At 43.0% G+C, this 15,833-nt stretch overlaps 3 protein-coding genes and 1 long non-coding RNA gene across 6 annotated transcripts in view; 2 read left to right on the forward strand and 2 right to left on the reverse strand.

Moving 5' to 3' along the window:
• Window positions 1–1,601: 1,601 nt before the first annotated feature.
• On the reverse strand, window positions 1,602–5,236 carry LOC139574768 (growth/differentiation factor 9-like). 2 transcript variants are annotated; one of them, XM_071399646.1, is made up of 3 exons: window positions 4,775–5,236; window positions 3,385–3,617; window positions 1,602–3,188 (listed from the first exon to the last, which is right to left on the reverse strand). In XM_071399646.1, the coding sequence occupies exons 1-3, from the start codon at window positions 5,136–5,138 to the stop codon at window positions 2,451–2,453; spliced, it is 1,335 nt and encodes a 444-aa protein (XP_071255747.1). In that variant the 5' UTR covers window positions 5,139–5,236; the 3' UTR covers window positions 1,602–2,450. The 2 variants fall into 2 exon arrangements, with proteins under 2 accessions (XP_071255747.1, XP_071255746.1); XM_071399645.1 differs by having other exon boundaries at window positions 4,799–5,225.
• LOC139574769 (uncharacterized) lies at window positions 5,210–7,230 on the forward strand. Its single transcript, XR_011674827.1, has 3 exons — window positions 5,210–5,566; window positions 6,011–6,083; window positions 6,894–7,230. It is a non-coding gene; the product is annotated as an uncharacterized lncRNA (long non-coding RNA).
• Window positions 7,231–9,160: 1,930 nt separating this feature from the next.
• On the reverse strand, window positions 9,161–14,470 carry LOC139574782 (ankyrin repeat domain-containing protein SOWAHA-like). The gene has a single exon (XM_071399661.1). The coding sequence runs from the start codon at window positions 12,457–12,459 to the stop codon at window positions 10,741–10,743; it is 1,719 nt and encodes a 572-aa protein (XP_071255762.1). The 5' UTR covers window positions 12,460–14,470; the 3' UTR covers window positions 9,161–10,740.
• Window positions 14,471–14,620: 150 nt separating this feature from the next.
• Window positions 14,621–15,833, forward strand: part of LOC139574784 (septin-8-A-like) — a 40,709-nt gene continuing 39,496 nt past the window's right edge. For both annotated transcript variants that reach the window (XM_071399665.1, XM_071399666.1), the window contains exon 1: window positions 14,621–14,778. In XM_071399665.1, coding sequence (XP_071255766.1) covers window positions 14,749–14,778 — 30 coding nt within the window. In that variant the 5' untranslated portion in view covers window positions 14,621–14,748. The remainder of the gene's footprint in view (window positions 14,779–15,833) is intronic.

Genomic DNA, 15,833 nt, shown 5'->3' on the forward strand with positions numbered 1-15,833 from the left:
GATAATAAGGATCCCAAAAATTGGAAGAAATTTGAGTACAAATAAAGTATCATACTAACTACCAAAAAAAAAGAAGTTAACCAAACAAAATCAACCTGCTTTTCTGTAAAAAAATCATTTTAATCAGATCCCAACACAGGCTCAGAAGCCTCCTGTGAGGGCAGGACATTTCCTTGCGACAAAAGTCCTTGTAGTGCTTCTGCCGGGAAGTTTTGCAGCCCCCAAAACTTCTCGGCTGCAGATATATCCAGCTTCTTTGACTTCTTAGACACTTGTGCTGTACAATTAATCACTGAAGCTATAAATGCCACAAAATCCACTTTCATCACAAGTGTATCCAGATCACCTGATTGACTTAAAATACTATCAACTGGTTGCAATGCATCCACCTCCATATCTTCAACACTGTTTCCTCTTTCCCCTTCGACTCTCTTCACCGCCTCCACATAGGAGATAAGCTGTACAAATCTGATCCTTGACACCTAGACCTCCCTTACCCTAACAGGGCAGCCAAGGAAGTCTGGAGTATGATCCCCACCACAGTTGTAACATTTTCATTGACAGATTCTTCAATATCATACTTCTCCTGTCTGCAAACATTTGACACGTGACCATATCCTTTACAATTCTCACACTGTAATGGTTTGGACACAGACGGTCTCACTGCATACCTCACATATCCAAGCTTCACATATTCAGGTAGCGTCTCCTCAAACAACAATAATATCCACAGGCTTTTCTCCTTCCTTTCATTTACCATACGGGTCAGGTGATGTGCACTGACCACTCCTGGGATTTTCTGACTAAGGTACTCATCATCTACAGTACCGGTCAAAAGTTTCAGAACATCTACTCATTCAAGGGTTTTTCTTTATTTTTACTATTTTCTACATTCTAGAATAATAGTGAAGACATCAAAACTATTAAATAACACATATAGAATCACATAGTAACCAAAAAAGTGTTAAATCAAAATATATTTGAGATTTTTCAAAGTAGCCACCCTTTGCCTTGTTGACAGCTTTGCACACTCTTGGCATTCTCTCAACTAGCTTCTTGAGGTAGTCACCTGGGATGCATTTCAATTAACTGGTGTGCCTTGTTAAAAGTTATTTTGTGGAATTTATTTTCTTCTTAAAGCGTTTGATCCAATCAGTTGTGTTTTGACAAGGTAGGAGGGTATACAGAAGACAGCTCTATTTGGTAAAAGACCAAGTCCATACTATGGCAGGAACCGCACTAAATAAGCAAAGAGAAACGACAATGCCATCATAACTTTAAGACATGAAGGTCAGTCAATCTGGAAAATGCCAAGCACTTTGAAAGTTTCTACAAGTGCAGTCAGACCAATCTGAGGGGACACATGCCCCTGTGGGCATGGCACTTCTGATCCCACACAACAAGGCAGAAAACCAAGCTGATAAAGCTTTGTCAAGCAGTATGTAAACTCTCCATCTAGTATAGGAGTAAATTCGGACATGATTGCAGATGCAGATGCACAAACTTTACGCTACACAATGTTGTGCGTCTCAGCAGTCAAATGTGTATTTATGTCAGAACAACCATGCAATTTACAATTATATTGAATAAATACTCAAGGATCTGTGCATGCTCTTTATTTTTTTTCAAGCAAATATTTAGATAATTATTCATTTATTCTTTTTTGTGATAATCAGTGAGCCGAACAAGACCGTACAGTACATTTGTTTTGCATAAATAGATGACATGCATTAGTTCAATTCGTCAATATATTAAGTATGCAGTCATTTCATAACCCAGGGTAATAAATACACACAAAAATCAAGTTGTCTATAAAAGATAACTTACATTCTGGACCGTACGAAAAGAGAGGTTGTCCGTGAAACAACAGTCTGCAATCCCCAGGAATAAAACGAAACGTGAAAGTGTTGGATACAAGTATATAGGCCCACTTTTTTAAATATTTTGTCCAGAACAGATGTACTTAAAATGTACCAGTTAGTGTGAAAGAAGAGACTAAAGATGGCAGAACACCCTAAATAAATTAACAAAAATAATAACTTAAAAATCAATCCATGTTCTCATGCGTCAACACAATGCAAAAACACAAACAAAGCAAACAAACAAACCAGACAGTAAGTGGAGGAATATGACATCTTCACAACATTCCTGCCTATCACGTCACATGAACATGTAAACAAAGGAAATCAATGCTATATTTTCTATTTAGATAAAAATACTTTTTTGGCAAGTAAATGCATCTGTTCTAGATAAAATCCAACTCCATGCACTGATGTTTTGACAAAGACACTGATGAGTGACATGAAGTCACCAGACCAGAATGTTACAATAGGCGATTGTGAAAAAGTCACAAAAGTTGCTAAAGTCAAGCGCTTGAGGATGGAATAAGTCTAGCGGCAGTTGATGCACCAAGTTCAAATGGAATTGAGCCTGACCCTGGAGGTGGGCCTTTAGCGGCATGTGCACCTCGTAGCGATCATGTCATCTAACTCCTTGTAGGCAATGGAGTCACCTTCAAGGGTTAAAACACTCAGGGGGATGTACTCCAAGGGAACACACGAAGGCCGTGGCACAGAGGAGTCCAGTATGTGGTAGATCATGTTCTGGAAGAAAGTGTGTCTGGGGGAACCGTAGATGAACCCCACAGCCCTGGGACACGTGCCTTTACAGTACCTGGGGTTGTACCTGTGGGGGAAAATGATCCAATGGCTCAGTTTGAGCTCACTGAAGCTCACTCTGAAGTCGTACAAGGCACAGTCGCTCGTAGGGAAGTCAGAAGTCGGGAGGAGGTCCGGGAGGATGGTCTTCGGGCTCGTTTTGCCTTGTGCGTTGTTCGTGGATAGATCTGGAGATTCTCTCCTCAGTCTCCTCCTCTTGCTCCGGGTGATCCTTCGCTCCGGTTTGAACTCCGCCAGGCTCTCAAAGGTGTCCATCTCATTGGCTGACCTCGGATGACCTTGTGACCTGGTGGGCAGCCATCTTTGGTGAGCCAGCTCGCTGGTGTCATTGAGGTACAGGAGCAAGGACGGAGACCTTAGGTGGAGCTCCACGGGGGCCCTACCGCTCCTCTCCTCTCCTCCAGCCTTAGCCTCCCTGCCTCTGCCCTCCACACACGTCAGGTTGATCAGCAAATGGATGTCCTTCTTGTGGGACTGGATGAGAGGTCGGAGGAACGCCGTGATGTCCACCTTGAGTGCCACAATGAAAATAGGTTAACATTATTGTGGTTTAACATCCTGTGATTGTAAATGCAGTGTATCCACATAGGTGGTTGAATAGTGCATTTAAATGATCAAATAAAGCCCTTTTTCGTCTTAATACAATTTCCCTAAAGGAAGAAATAGCTGTTTGCATTGAATTATATTGAACTAAATAATCAATCACCTCAACCCACTTCCTCCTGTGGTCCGTATGGAACAGGAAGTTGACTGAGTGATGGGTGTTGGGGCAGAGAAGACACTGATCCTGGGCAGCCTGCTCTTTCACATCTAGGTAACATTGGGTAGTCATGGACGTGGCCTGCTCTTGGTCAAAGGAGTACAGCAGGACAGACTTCAGGAGCTGCTCCTTGGCTCTGACACGGTCCAGATTGTAGGAGAGGTCTTGCATGAAGAACTCTGTAGGAAACATCGGAAATGAAGGCCTATGAGAAGAACCAGAGATTTAAGAGGAAGCGAGACACCTCACTTGCTTGTTTTTTCTGGTTCATATACAGTCAATAAACTAAGCAGACCAGACCCAGATGCTAATGCATGGGGGGCCAAATGCTAATGCATGGGGGGCCAAATGTGTCTGAATAAGTCAGCACTTTATGTTTATTTGCTCAGTGCTAAAAACTAGACTACATCAAATACACTGAGTTCACAAAACATTAGAAATATAATATTGAGTTGCACCCCCTTTCTCCCTGAGAACAGCCTCAATTCATCAGGGCATGGACTCTACAAGGTGTTCCACAGGGATGCTGGCCCACGTTGACTCCAATGCTTTCACACAGTTGTGTCAAGTTGGCTGGATGTCCTTTGGGGTGGTGGACCATTCTTGATACACACAGGAAACTGTTGAGCGTGGAAAAACCCAGCAGCATTGCAGTTCCTGACACATTCAAACCGGTGTGCCTGGCACCTACTACCATACCCTGTTCAAAGGAACTTAAATATTCTGTCTTGCCCATTCACCCTCTGAATGGCACACAGGGCAAGCTCCTGGTATAAGCAGTCGCTTAGGACCCCAGGCTACTAGGGGCATCGACCACCCCCCCACAAAAAAGTTAGTTAGTATAGTAGAATAAACAAGATGCAAGTTAGAAACTTGGTTGTGAATCAGCAATTTTTCATTTATTTTGTCAGTCACTGACAGTCACTCAAATTGCTCAGCTAACAATTTTCAGATTGTTAGTTAGTTAAGCCAGCTATCTCAACTTGAAGTAAACATGGCAGAAAACCTTCTGGGCGCATGCACAAATCTTGCTTAGGGTCCCCAAAACGCTAGAGTCAGCCCTGATGGAATACACAATCCCATGGCTCAATTGTCTCAAGGCTTAAAAATCCTTTAACCAGTCTTCTGTCCTTCACCTACACTGACTGATATGAAATTAACAAGTGATATCAATAAGGGATAACAACTTTCACCTGGTCAGTCTGTCATGGAAAGAGCAGGTGTTCCTAATATTTTGTGCACTCAGTTTTGAACTAGTGTCCCTATGTAAAATAGACCTCACTTACGCCATTGCATTTCCATGTAAATTAAGGTTCACCCAAAACTCAGAGCTCACCTTTGCTTTGCTCCAGGCACTCACCCCGCGGGGTTATAAGTCGAACTGTGTTGTACAGGTGGTTGTTCCCTTCCAAACTCCTCTCATGTCTCGACGACATCCTGTACAGTCTTTTCATGTATCGAACATATCTCGAATCAGGTTTCATTCTTGGAGTCGTGTCTTGCCATGGATCTCGCTGTGCTGTTAGCGCCTTCAGAAGGGGTGACAAGATATTGCCATGTTGGTACAAAGTAAAATCGCCAAACTCGTCAGCTAGATTTGACGTGGTCGGGGACGAGCCAAGTGAAAAGCTGCCGATCAAGAGTAGTAAAATAGAGATCTGGTAATTAAGAAAAATAGTCAAGTGGAGAGGAGTCTCCATTGTAAATCAGTCCGTCAAAACTTGGAGAACTCCCTCAGGTCAATAAACCTATGCACATGTCACTGAAGTTTAACAGGTGTGCGCAATCAACCCAGGGGAAGCATGTATCGCTACAGTGTGGGCAGTATCAGAAGGAAAGAGATAGGATGAGATCTGGTATGAGGTAGAAGGGGATACAGGAAATTAGTTTCAAGAGTATATTGAGTAGAACGTTATTAGATATAGTCTCAAATATTTTGTTATATTTTTTAAGAGCAACGGTATGATTTAGTTTCAACCTGTCTCTGGCCTACACTCCAGTACAGTAGGTGGCGGTAATGCACCATAACTTTGGATGCCAACCGCCGATAAACCCCACCGAAGAAGAAAACGAATCAACTCAGGGCTGTCAAAACCCAGAAGGGAAATGTAAGGGGCTTTGGAAGAAGGTAATGGTTATTTTGTCATCTACACAGAATATGTATAAATATGAAACGTTCCCAAGGATCAACTTCAACTGTCAGAGTAAAGTAGAATGACTGATGAGCTGATTACAAGTGAGCATCATCTTTGCAATGAACCAAGTCATAAATGCAGTAAACATTAACTGTGACCACAAAAATCAGCTTACATCAGAAGGCCGATTGTGTCAGGGTGGGCTTGTACTGATACTCAAACCTCTGTGTGTGTGTGTGTGTGTGTGTGTGTGTGTGTGTGTGTGTGTGTGTGTGTGTGTGTGTGTGTGTGTGTGTGTGTGTGTGTGTGTGTGTGTGTGTGTGTGTGTGTGTGTGTGTGTGTGTGTGTGTGTGTGTGTGTGTGTGTGTGTGCGCGCGCGCGCGTGTGCGTGTCTGTCTATTGTACCCTCTTTTACATCCTTGTGTGTGTTATTTCAGTCCCCAGCCTCTGTCTCCAGCATTCCCAAACTCTTCCACTTGACTGGCTTCTTGGAACAGAACAGCTTTAAAGGTCCAATGCAGCTGTTTTTATTTCAATATCAAATCATTTCTGGGTAACAATTATGTACCTTATTCTGATTGTTTACAATTAAAATGGTCAAAAAGACACAAAAATAGCTTATTTTTATTGTTAAAAATGCACATTATTATTACAACCTAATAGTGTGGAAAGTTATATAAAACACAGGAAAATCACAGTCTTTAGTGCACTGGGTCTTTACCAGTTCTCTGCTCAGTGTTCCATGAGTTTAGGGGTAGAAAGGGGTTATGAAAGTACTGGTTACTGTTATACAACCCGACACAGGCCATACTTTAATAGTGTTTAAGGGCAGGGGAATGGGGAGTCCTATTAAAAGAGAGGCCCTTTACTGTAGTTAGCCCAGAGCACTTCTAAGGACAAAGGTTGACTGGTAGGCCTATATTTATATGAGAGGGACTACTTCTTCATCTTTTCACTTAAGTTGAACGTTATTTCCCCTGACAGTTCCATGCAGACAGAGGGTGATGTGGTCTATTTAAGCAATACGGCACGAGGGGGTGTGGTATATGGCCAATATACCACGGCTAAGGGCTGTTCTTATGCACGACGTAACGCAGAGTGCCTGTATACGGCCCTTAACTGTGGTATAATGGCCATATACCACAAACCCCCGAGGTGCCATATTGCTATTATAAACTGGTTACCAACGTAATTAGAGCAGTAAAAATACATGTTTTGTCATACCGGTGGTATACCCGGCTTTCAACCATACAGCATTCAGGGCTCGAACTTTAATGTAAAGTTATTCTATAATAATGACAGCTTTTGTTCATTTCACAGAGCCATGGTGGCCTAAGGAGATCAAACAAGCCCATAGAAGGATGATACCTAATTAGATAAGGTTTGAATGGCCACGGTGACACTGTGAATACAACTGTTTAACTGATTGCATCATCACCAGTCTGAGTGCTGCCCTCCTCCCAGACAGAGAGACAATAGCACATTGTTTAACAAACTATCACTTATTATGCTATTGTTGTCTGTGTTCCAAACCCTGTCATCACTATTGTTGTCTGTATTCCAAACCCTGTCATCACTATTGTTGTCTGTATTCCAAACCCTGTCATCACTATTGCTGGTCTTTGGTGAAAATAAATCAGTGTAAAAGATGCATAAACTGATTCAAATTATTTCAACCTTTTTTTTTTATAATGTAGCATTGGATCAATTTGAAATGTAATGGTGTGCTCTCTACATGGAAACTTTTTTTACACTGCAAAAAGATAGATTTTTTGTAACAAATTTTACACAGAGGTTTTCTGAGAGGTTTTAAAGGGTTGAGGTGATACAAGTATGCTATTATGAGCCACACCAACCTGACTCAATACAGATAATTACATGAATGAGCAGCCAGCTGTTCGTCATCTCTAAACTGCTCCTCATCTATTGCCAAAGTAATAACAGAAGGCTGACTCCTTGTTTCATTACGCGTGGTGGGGGTTGGAGTGATGGCTGATGGGTAATGACGTTGTGATAAGTGACTAATAGTACCCCTCATTCATGCTTAATGGTTTACTAATGGGGAACAGTTACGACTGTTAAAAATTCCATCTAAATTCCAGTCAGTTCTGGAATTGAGTTCTATTCCGGATTAAATTCTTATTCAATTCAGCAATTGAAATGGAATTGACCCTCACACAATTGTCATTATTATGTGGTGATTTTCAATGCAATTTCAAATGGCATGTTGTCTGACAAACATACGTGTGAGACAAGAGAACCCGACTCCCCGGGCAGAATTCTCCCCACACAGAATGGGGAGCAGTGAAATCATAAATGTGGGGACGCGTGCGTGCAGCCAGCCAGGCAGGTATCGTGCGTGCAGCCAGGCAGGTAGCCTGAGTGAACATGTTAAGTTCACTGCTCCTCACATAACTAACCTCACAGACGTTAAAGCTGCAATCTGGGATTCGTGTTTCAGCCCATCGGGAGCCCTGCCACTGAGGGATATACAGGGACATATCACAGACCGCACCTTTTAATAACACATTTAACCCCGTAGTCAGACGAATCCCAGCCATGTGTGAGCCTGTTTACGACCGGGAGGGTGAATTTATGTCTGAACGACTAAGCCAGCAGAAAAATATCTCAAATGGCTTGACACAATCATTGCTTAAAGGTAGACTCAGCAAAATGACGTTGCCATGAGCAGCACCGCAGATATTGAGAGGAGCGAGATGCAAGACTTCGCTCTCTCACAGTCACACACAGTATCTGCGCAATGTGCACGGGTTCGCTTCGCGCTGTTCACAGCGTGGTAGCCAGGGGACCAAAACAGCGGAGAAGTTGACCAAGTATGCTGTTTACTTTCTGCATCTAAATGTCATATCGCTGAGTCCACCTTTAAATTAATAATGATCAGTGTAGGAGCAGTACTTCAAAGCTTCTAAAAACCAAACCAAGGGCCCTGTGTTTTGGGCTATCATCATGTTACATGACCTAGGATTTAACCTTTATTTTGAGCCTTTTCCACAAATGGCAATTACACCAAAAACAAAAAACTACTGTCTGAGAATGGTGCTGGACCATCTGACATGGAAAAGCTTTGTTGAAAAATGTTTAAATAAAAATATTAAAATCCAGGTCGTGACATCCCACTGACGTCAATTCAACGTCAGTCTTCCACGTTGGTTCATGGTAATTTCATTGAAATTACGTGGAAACAACTTTGATTCAACCAGTGTGTGCTCAGTGGAATGATTGTCCAAAACACTGGGCCCTACTTATGCCTGATCTTGTCCTCTTCTGGCCATCTCCTGTACTGCCAAAGGAATCTGGAAAGGAATGAGATACTGATAGTGTGGCCTGTACCTTCTAGCTCCTCCATCACTCCTTCATATAAACAAAGCTGATAATTTAATGCGAAGGCAACATTCTATCCAGCTACTCGTAGCATAATGGCCTCCCACTTACCTCCCCTCGCCTACAATCACATTCTCAAGCTGAGAGGCTGCTTTCTTCTGAATTAATGTCACAGAAACAAGCTAAATCAGATAGGGAAAAGGGCAACCTTTTAAAGAAGGAACCGTGAGGTTTTTCTCTACAAATGTATTTTGTAAATTTTTATTTAACTAGGAATGTCAGTTAAGAACAAATTCTTATTTACAATGACGGCCTAGGAACAGTGGGTTAACTGTCTTGTTCAGGGGTAGAACAACAGATTTTTACCTTGTCAGCTCAGGGATTCGAGCTAGCAACCTTTCGGTTACTGGCCCAACGCTCTAACCACTAGGCTACCTGCCGCCCCAAATGTAATGCTCTGTTCTTAGTGTTACGAGAACAGACTGGCACATCCCAATAATGTATTTTACTTTGACACATTCCTGACAAACAAGATTGATTAAAGCAGAGGAAGAAATATGTGAAAATAAACACAGTGGAATCATACATGATGGCATCAACACCATGGCATCATTCATGATGGCATCAACACCATGGCATCATTCATGATGGCATCAACACCATGGCATCAACACCATGGCATCATACATGATGGCATCAACACCATGGCATCAACACCATGGCATCATACATGATGGCATCAACACCATGGCATCATTCATGATGGCATCAACACCATGGCATCATTCATGATGGCATCAACACCATGGCATCATACATGATGGCATCATACATGATGGCATCATACATGATGGCATCAACACCATGGCATCATTCATGATGGCATCAAAACCATGGCATCATACATGATGGCATCAACACCATGGCATCATGAATGATGGCATCAGCACCATGGCATCATACATGATGGCATCAACACCATGGCATCATACATGATGGCATCAACACCATGGCATCATTCATGATGGCATCAACACCATGGCATCATGAATGATGGCATCAACACCATGGCATCATACATGATGGCATCAACACCATGGCATCATACATGATGGCATCAACACCATGGCATCATTCATGATGGCATCAACACCATGGCATCATTCATGATGGCATCAACACCATGGCATCATGAATGATGGCATCAACACCATGGCATCATACATGATGGCATGAACACCATGGCATCAACACCATGGCATAATTCATGATGGCATCAACACCATGGCATCATACATGATGGCATCAACACCATGGCATCACTGTTAATGGAGAACACGCAGGTGTTTGTGTCCACTCGGTTGTTGCCAAGGTGTGGTTTGTTGACGTATGTCTATGTATAGTTCGGCTGAATCAATGAAATGACAGGTTGTTTCCAGGCTGCAGGTATAGGACTACACCCCTGCAGTGCAGACAGAGAGTGTGAAACATAGAAAACACAAATGGTATTTGTTATGCAACTTTATAAAATAACTTGGGTCAGTATATATATAAAAGAATGTGTTACTTCAACACGTTACAGTCAATAACTTTCCTAAGAGCTTAGGAATCCATATATAGCTATAAATATGTCTCACCACTAAATCAAGACAGGTACAATATTAGTACCTGAAAAGTAGATTGTGTTACCATCAGTACATGGCTTATACTAGTGCTTGTTCAGTTAGCTTAGTGAAATACTCAACATTCACATTGAGGCTTGATCAAATATTGTAATACAGTCTCAAGAGGGTTTAAATAGATTATCTGTTCAAATGTTGAACATTCAATGATGATAGAACATGTCTGAGAAGTGTCTGCGATGGTACGGCTGTGGCCCATCCTTTCTGTCATCCTCTGTGTCTTCACCAGCGTGGTTTTTGTTTCTCTTCCTGTGTCCCATCAGTCTGCTCAGTGTATTCAGTCCCCTGGGTAGCTCCCTGTCCTCCTCATCCTCTTGCTTGTCCTGACACCTGTCCTGTTGGGATACCCGTGGGTCCCCTAGCAGTTCCCTGAGCTCAGATGACACACCTTTCTCCAGGTAGTGGTACGACTTCTTCCCATCATTATCCCTTATATTCACACTGGCTCCGTAGTCTCTCACCAGCAAGGTTATGACTCCATCATGTCCGTGTATGACAGCGATGTGTAGAGGAGTATAACCCGCCTGTGTTCTGCTGTTGACGTCCACCTCCGTGCCTCTCTTCCTGGAGATGTCCAGGATGTTGCGGACCATGTCTGTATTGCCGCCCTTGGCCGCCCAGTGGAGGGCAGTGAAACCCGAGATGAAATCTTTCTTCTCGGCCAGCTGCGGGTCCTGTAACAGGAGCCTGTAGATATGTCCCCAGAGACCGGCAGCAGACTTCACCAGCCACTCATGAGCTGCAGCTTCCAAAGGGATAGATTGATCAGAGTACTTATTGGCATCTTTAGTGGTAACCTTATTGGCCGCCGTGGTGAGATCATTGGTGGTGTCGTTGCCCTGTTTCAGGAGCTTGTTTGGGGTTCTCTTCAGCTGTGGAGACTGAGACTCAGAGTACTTATTGACATCCTTGATATTGTCCCCTTGTTTCAGGTGCTTGTTTGGGGTTCTCCTCAGCTGTGGAGAGCCAGATGTTTGTGGTGCTACTCCTAGCTCTGGATGTCTGATTTTAGCCCCAGGGGAGGTGTAGGTGCCCGTACCCCACTCTGAGCTCACTCTGCCTGGGGGTTTAGGAGTCACGGCTGCCTCTGGTGGTAGAGGAGTGGGAAGTCTCTTTGCCAACATGCTTGGAATCTCAGAAGTTTTTGGTCCCACAGACACTTTGTTATTTAATCCATCCTGCCTCGTCAGTACTGGATCTTCTCTCTGTGATTGTGGTGGAGATTTCACTGCCACTATAGCAAACACAGGGCCAGTCATTTTTCCAGTTTTTCTGATCCCTAGATCAGCTGAAACATTCAGTATCTTGATTGTGGGTGTTTCTTGATAAGTATTTTTGATAAGGTTACTTGACCTAACTGCGCCCCCATAACCTGCTGGGTGTGCATTAGGTCTTCCCCCCAATTCATTTATATGCAGAGGCATATGTTTTACAATATCGTTTAAACAATTTCCATGTATGCTTGAAACACAACATGAATTGTTATTTTCAATGTCAGAGTTCAGTATCCTACCAGATTTGGAAATGGCTGAAGTTTCACTGTGTTCTGAAGGACTGGGTGAGAACGACGTGTTTTGACTGCAAATACTCTCGTCCAAGTCCGACTTCTCAGTGGTTGAATGTATTCCCTCTTTCACAAAGTCGTGAAACCTTTTCTTTACAACGACAAACTTGACATCATCGATCTGTTTGACGACCGCAACGCTGTTTATAATTGTCTTGAATATATCTCTATTGTGCTTCTTTTCCGCGGGATCACTGCAATTGATCTGAGGTTTAAAATTATTCAGCAAATCCGAATTCTTCACTTTGCCCCCGTGATCCAACAAAAAAGTCAAAATAGTTTCTTGAGTCAAAGCCATATTTTTCAATGTTCACCTCTGCCTAGATAGAGGAGAAATGTTAACTTGTTGTTCTGAAACTCTCCACACCCCGACTGTCCCGCCCGTCTTCTTCTATGAGGATTGATGCCCCTCGCGTTGAGGGTCCCACCACCACTACCTGCTGTTTCCGGTGTCTAGTTAAATACATTTCCTGAGAAATTATCTTCTTGGCATGAACGCAAGATTGGGTTGGGAGATTGCGGATTTGCGGTGCATGCCAAACGTGCCCGGCCGGTGCGCGTCATATGCGCGTTCACGTTTCAATATCATCCGCTTTTCTTTCCCGGTATAGAGGATCTATTCTATTCCATTCTATCCTAGTCTAGTCTAGTCTAGTTTTGCCAGATATGTGGACTCGAGTCACGTGACTTGGACAAGTACCACTAGAGTTGCACATTTTGCGACTCGAATTTGCGAGAAGAAAAAAAACACTTGCCACTCGACTTCGATTTGAGCATCTATGACTCATGACTTAACTTGGACTTGAACTGTATGACGCGAGAGACTTGATTTGTCATCTCGCGCACTATGTAAACCTATCTGTCCTTCATATGGGAGTGCTGCAGATTCTGTGCGTTCTGTTCTGTGTTTTAACCAATCAGATTCGCGGAAATCACAGGTTGCGCAGGCCGGGCACAAAAGGTGCTCAGCTCCACTGTCCTCCAGTATTTATTTAGCAAACGTGATAACACATCACTCACGACAAACACAATACATGACTATTTACAGAAATGTTGCAGCAGCCTACACCTAAACTGTATGGGAAGAAAACGATTTCTCAGTCTGATCAACTAGGCTACTGATAACAACCGCAGCCCGCAGGGTAAACGAAGTGGTCATGTTATGTAGCCTATTTATAGTCCGTTTATTTGTTTTAGGAGAAAATGTGAACGTGATCAAATTTGGTTTAGCCTATATTCAAACTTGGGCTGGCTGGCTCAGGCTACCTTGACCTTTTCAATCCAACATGTCAATCCAAAACATAAATAGACTGGGAGTTACTTTTTAATTGCATTTGCTCAGCCCTGTGAGTTCTCTTGTCAAATTGCAGTGTTTGTGTCTGTGTAAAGGAAAGTAGTTGTAAAATATAATTCATATTAACGAGTACAAGGTTGCTGCAGTTTCACAGGATTTTCATCCTCTCTAGGGCCAGGAGTTTTTCCAGAATTTCTTTACAACCATGTGACCTGTTTAGAACTTATACCTAGGCCGCAGGTAGCCTAGTGGTCAATGGTTCGAATCCCTGAGCTGACTAGGTGAAAAATCTCCCGATGTGCTCTTGAGCAAGGCACTTCACCTTAATTGCTCTGGATAAGAGTCTGCTAAATTACTCAAATCTAAATCTGGTCCCACTCCCATCATTGCACATATAAATACCTTTTTACAACTACTAATTAATCACTGTCAGACCCTATAGGGTCCTGATTTATACCTGGTTAGGCTACCAGATTAGGAAATGCTCCGGGCCCCAGAGAAAACAATTTGCCCCACCACTCTGTGACCTGTAGTGCCACCTCACCGGTCCCAAAAACCATTGCATTGGGTTTCAAAGACTATTACTTAACCCGGGCGACGCTGGGCCAATTGTCCGCCGCCCTATGGGACCCCCAATCACGTCCGGTTGTGATACAGCCTGGAATCGAACCAGGGTCTGTAGTGACGCCTCTAGCACTGAGATGCACTGCCTTAAGACTTGAGACTTGCTTAGGACATGCAAAAATTGTGACTTGGTCCCATCTCTGAGTTTTACACCTTGGTTTTATTAGCCTACATGTTGTAACGAAGTAATAATAATGCGTAATAATGCATACTTGATGAATGATGGATGGAACATATACATTTTTTCCCCCCAGGTCTTTGACTATTAGCCTATAATAAAAATGTAATCACTTTCCAACCTCTTGATTTATAGTCTGTATTTACAGCTCACCATCAGAACCAGCCCATACCAACACAGCGCAGATTGTCTGTGTTTCTCCTTCTCCGTGCGTAAATCTGTTCTCATGGAAAACCAAGGCGCATCATTCGTCATTCATCATTCCTCTACAGTACTAAATCAATGCAATAGAGGCTCCAGCTTGTACAGTACGGGCTTACTACATGTGAGACTTTAAGAAATTGCATTTCAGCACATAGGGGGTGTTGCCGCAAAGTAGCCATATTGAATGAATTGAGACGTTCCGCTGTCAACCATCGCCGTCCACCCAACTAGGTCCCGATGAAGACAGCTCCTCGTAAATTCTACTCCCCACACTTTTCTTCTTCACGATGGCCGCCACGGACATAGACATTTTCGCTGTAAGTAGCCTAGAGATTTGCTGCGTTTCACAAACATCGTGAATTAACAGCCTAGTGCATTATGCACAGCCTACGTTGCAGTGTGCCTACTGGTATGTTCTGGTATAAGGTAGTAGCTGATTAGGCGGATATGCAGCATCTAAAGCGGGGTATCACCAACACCGGGAGAGCAGTGATTTCCTTCCCGTAGACTAGATAGCCTTTGGAGAACTGTAGCCTACTCTTGACGCATTATTATGTCGACCCTGTTCTAGGTTGTTTATAAAATGTTAATTGATGCTAGGTATGCAATTGACGCATTTTATACGTTGCCCTCTGGTATTGCTGATATTGACACCTCACTCTGCTGTCACTCAGAGATTAAACCAATAGCCACTCGATGCTACATTGTATCAATTCGGTCCACAGATGTATCATTTGCCACTGTCGGTGAAACATTGTAACAGTTTTACAACGTGTTTATTGTAGCCACGCAGGCATGACATGTTTTGTCGAGAGAAGAGGGTTGATACATTGTAACGACATCACTACAATGAAAGGAGGGAGAGTTGAACTGTCAGCGCAACCCTAGCTAAGAGGCTAGTTAGTTTGAGTTGTTGTGAATTGAAGCTAACCTGCGGATAACAGGATAAGTAGCAGCCACTTGTCTCTCCATGAGGGAACTGAAGGAATACTCAGTTCAACAGTATAGGAACACACACACTCTGAGGACGTGTGTATCTGTCAACATATGACATCCTTCAATGTTTGTTCGTTATGGCAGCCTACTGAATTTGAAATTGATCCCCAGGCCAGAGGGGTCATAACTTAAGGTTTGAACACAAGCCACTTATCTTCATATCAAAGCTACTTATTTTCACTCATTCTGAGCACATAGTTATTGAGTTAGTCCTTCAATTAAACACTGTAGTTCAGTTTGCAACACACACAGACACACACACACACACACACACACACACACACACACACACACACACACACACACACACACACACACTACGGCACATGGATGTGAAGCGGATGACAGATTGTGTTTGTTAAGGGTGTGAAATAAC

The sequence above is a fragment of the Salvelinus alpinus genome, chromosome 4 (assembly GCF_045679555.1).
Source record: "Salvelinus alpinus chromosome 4, SLU_Salpinus.1, whole genome shotgun sequence".
NCBI classification, from domain to species: domain Eukaryota; kingdom Metazoa; phylum Chordata; class Actinopteri; order Salmoniformes; family Salmonidae; genus Salvelinus; species Salvelinus alpinus.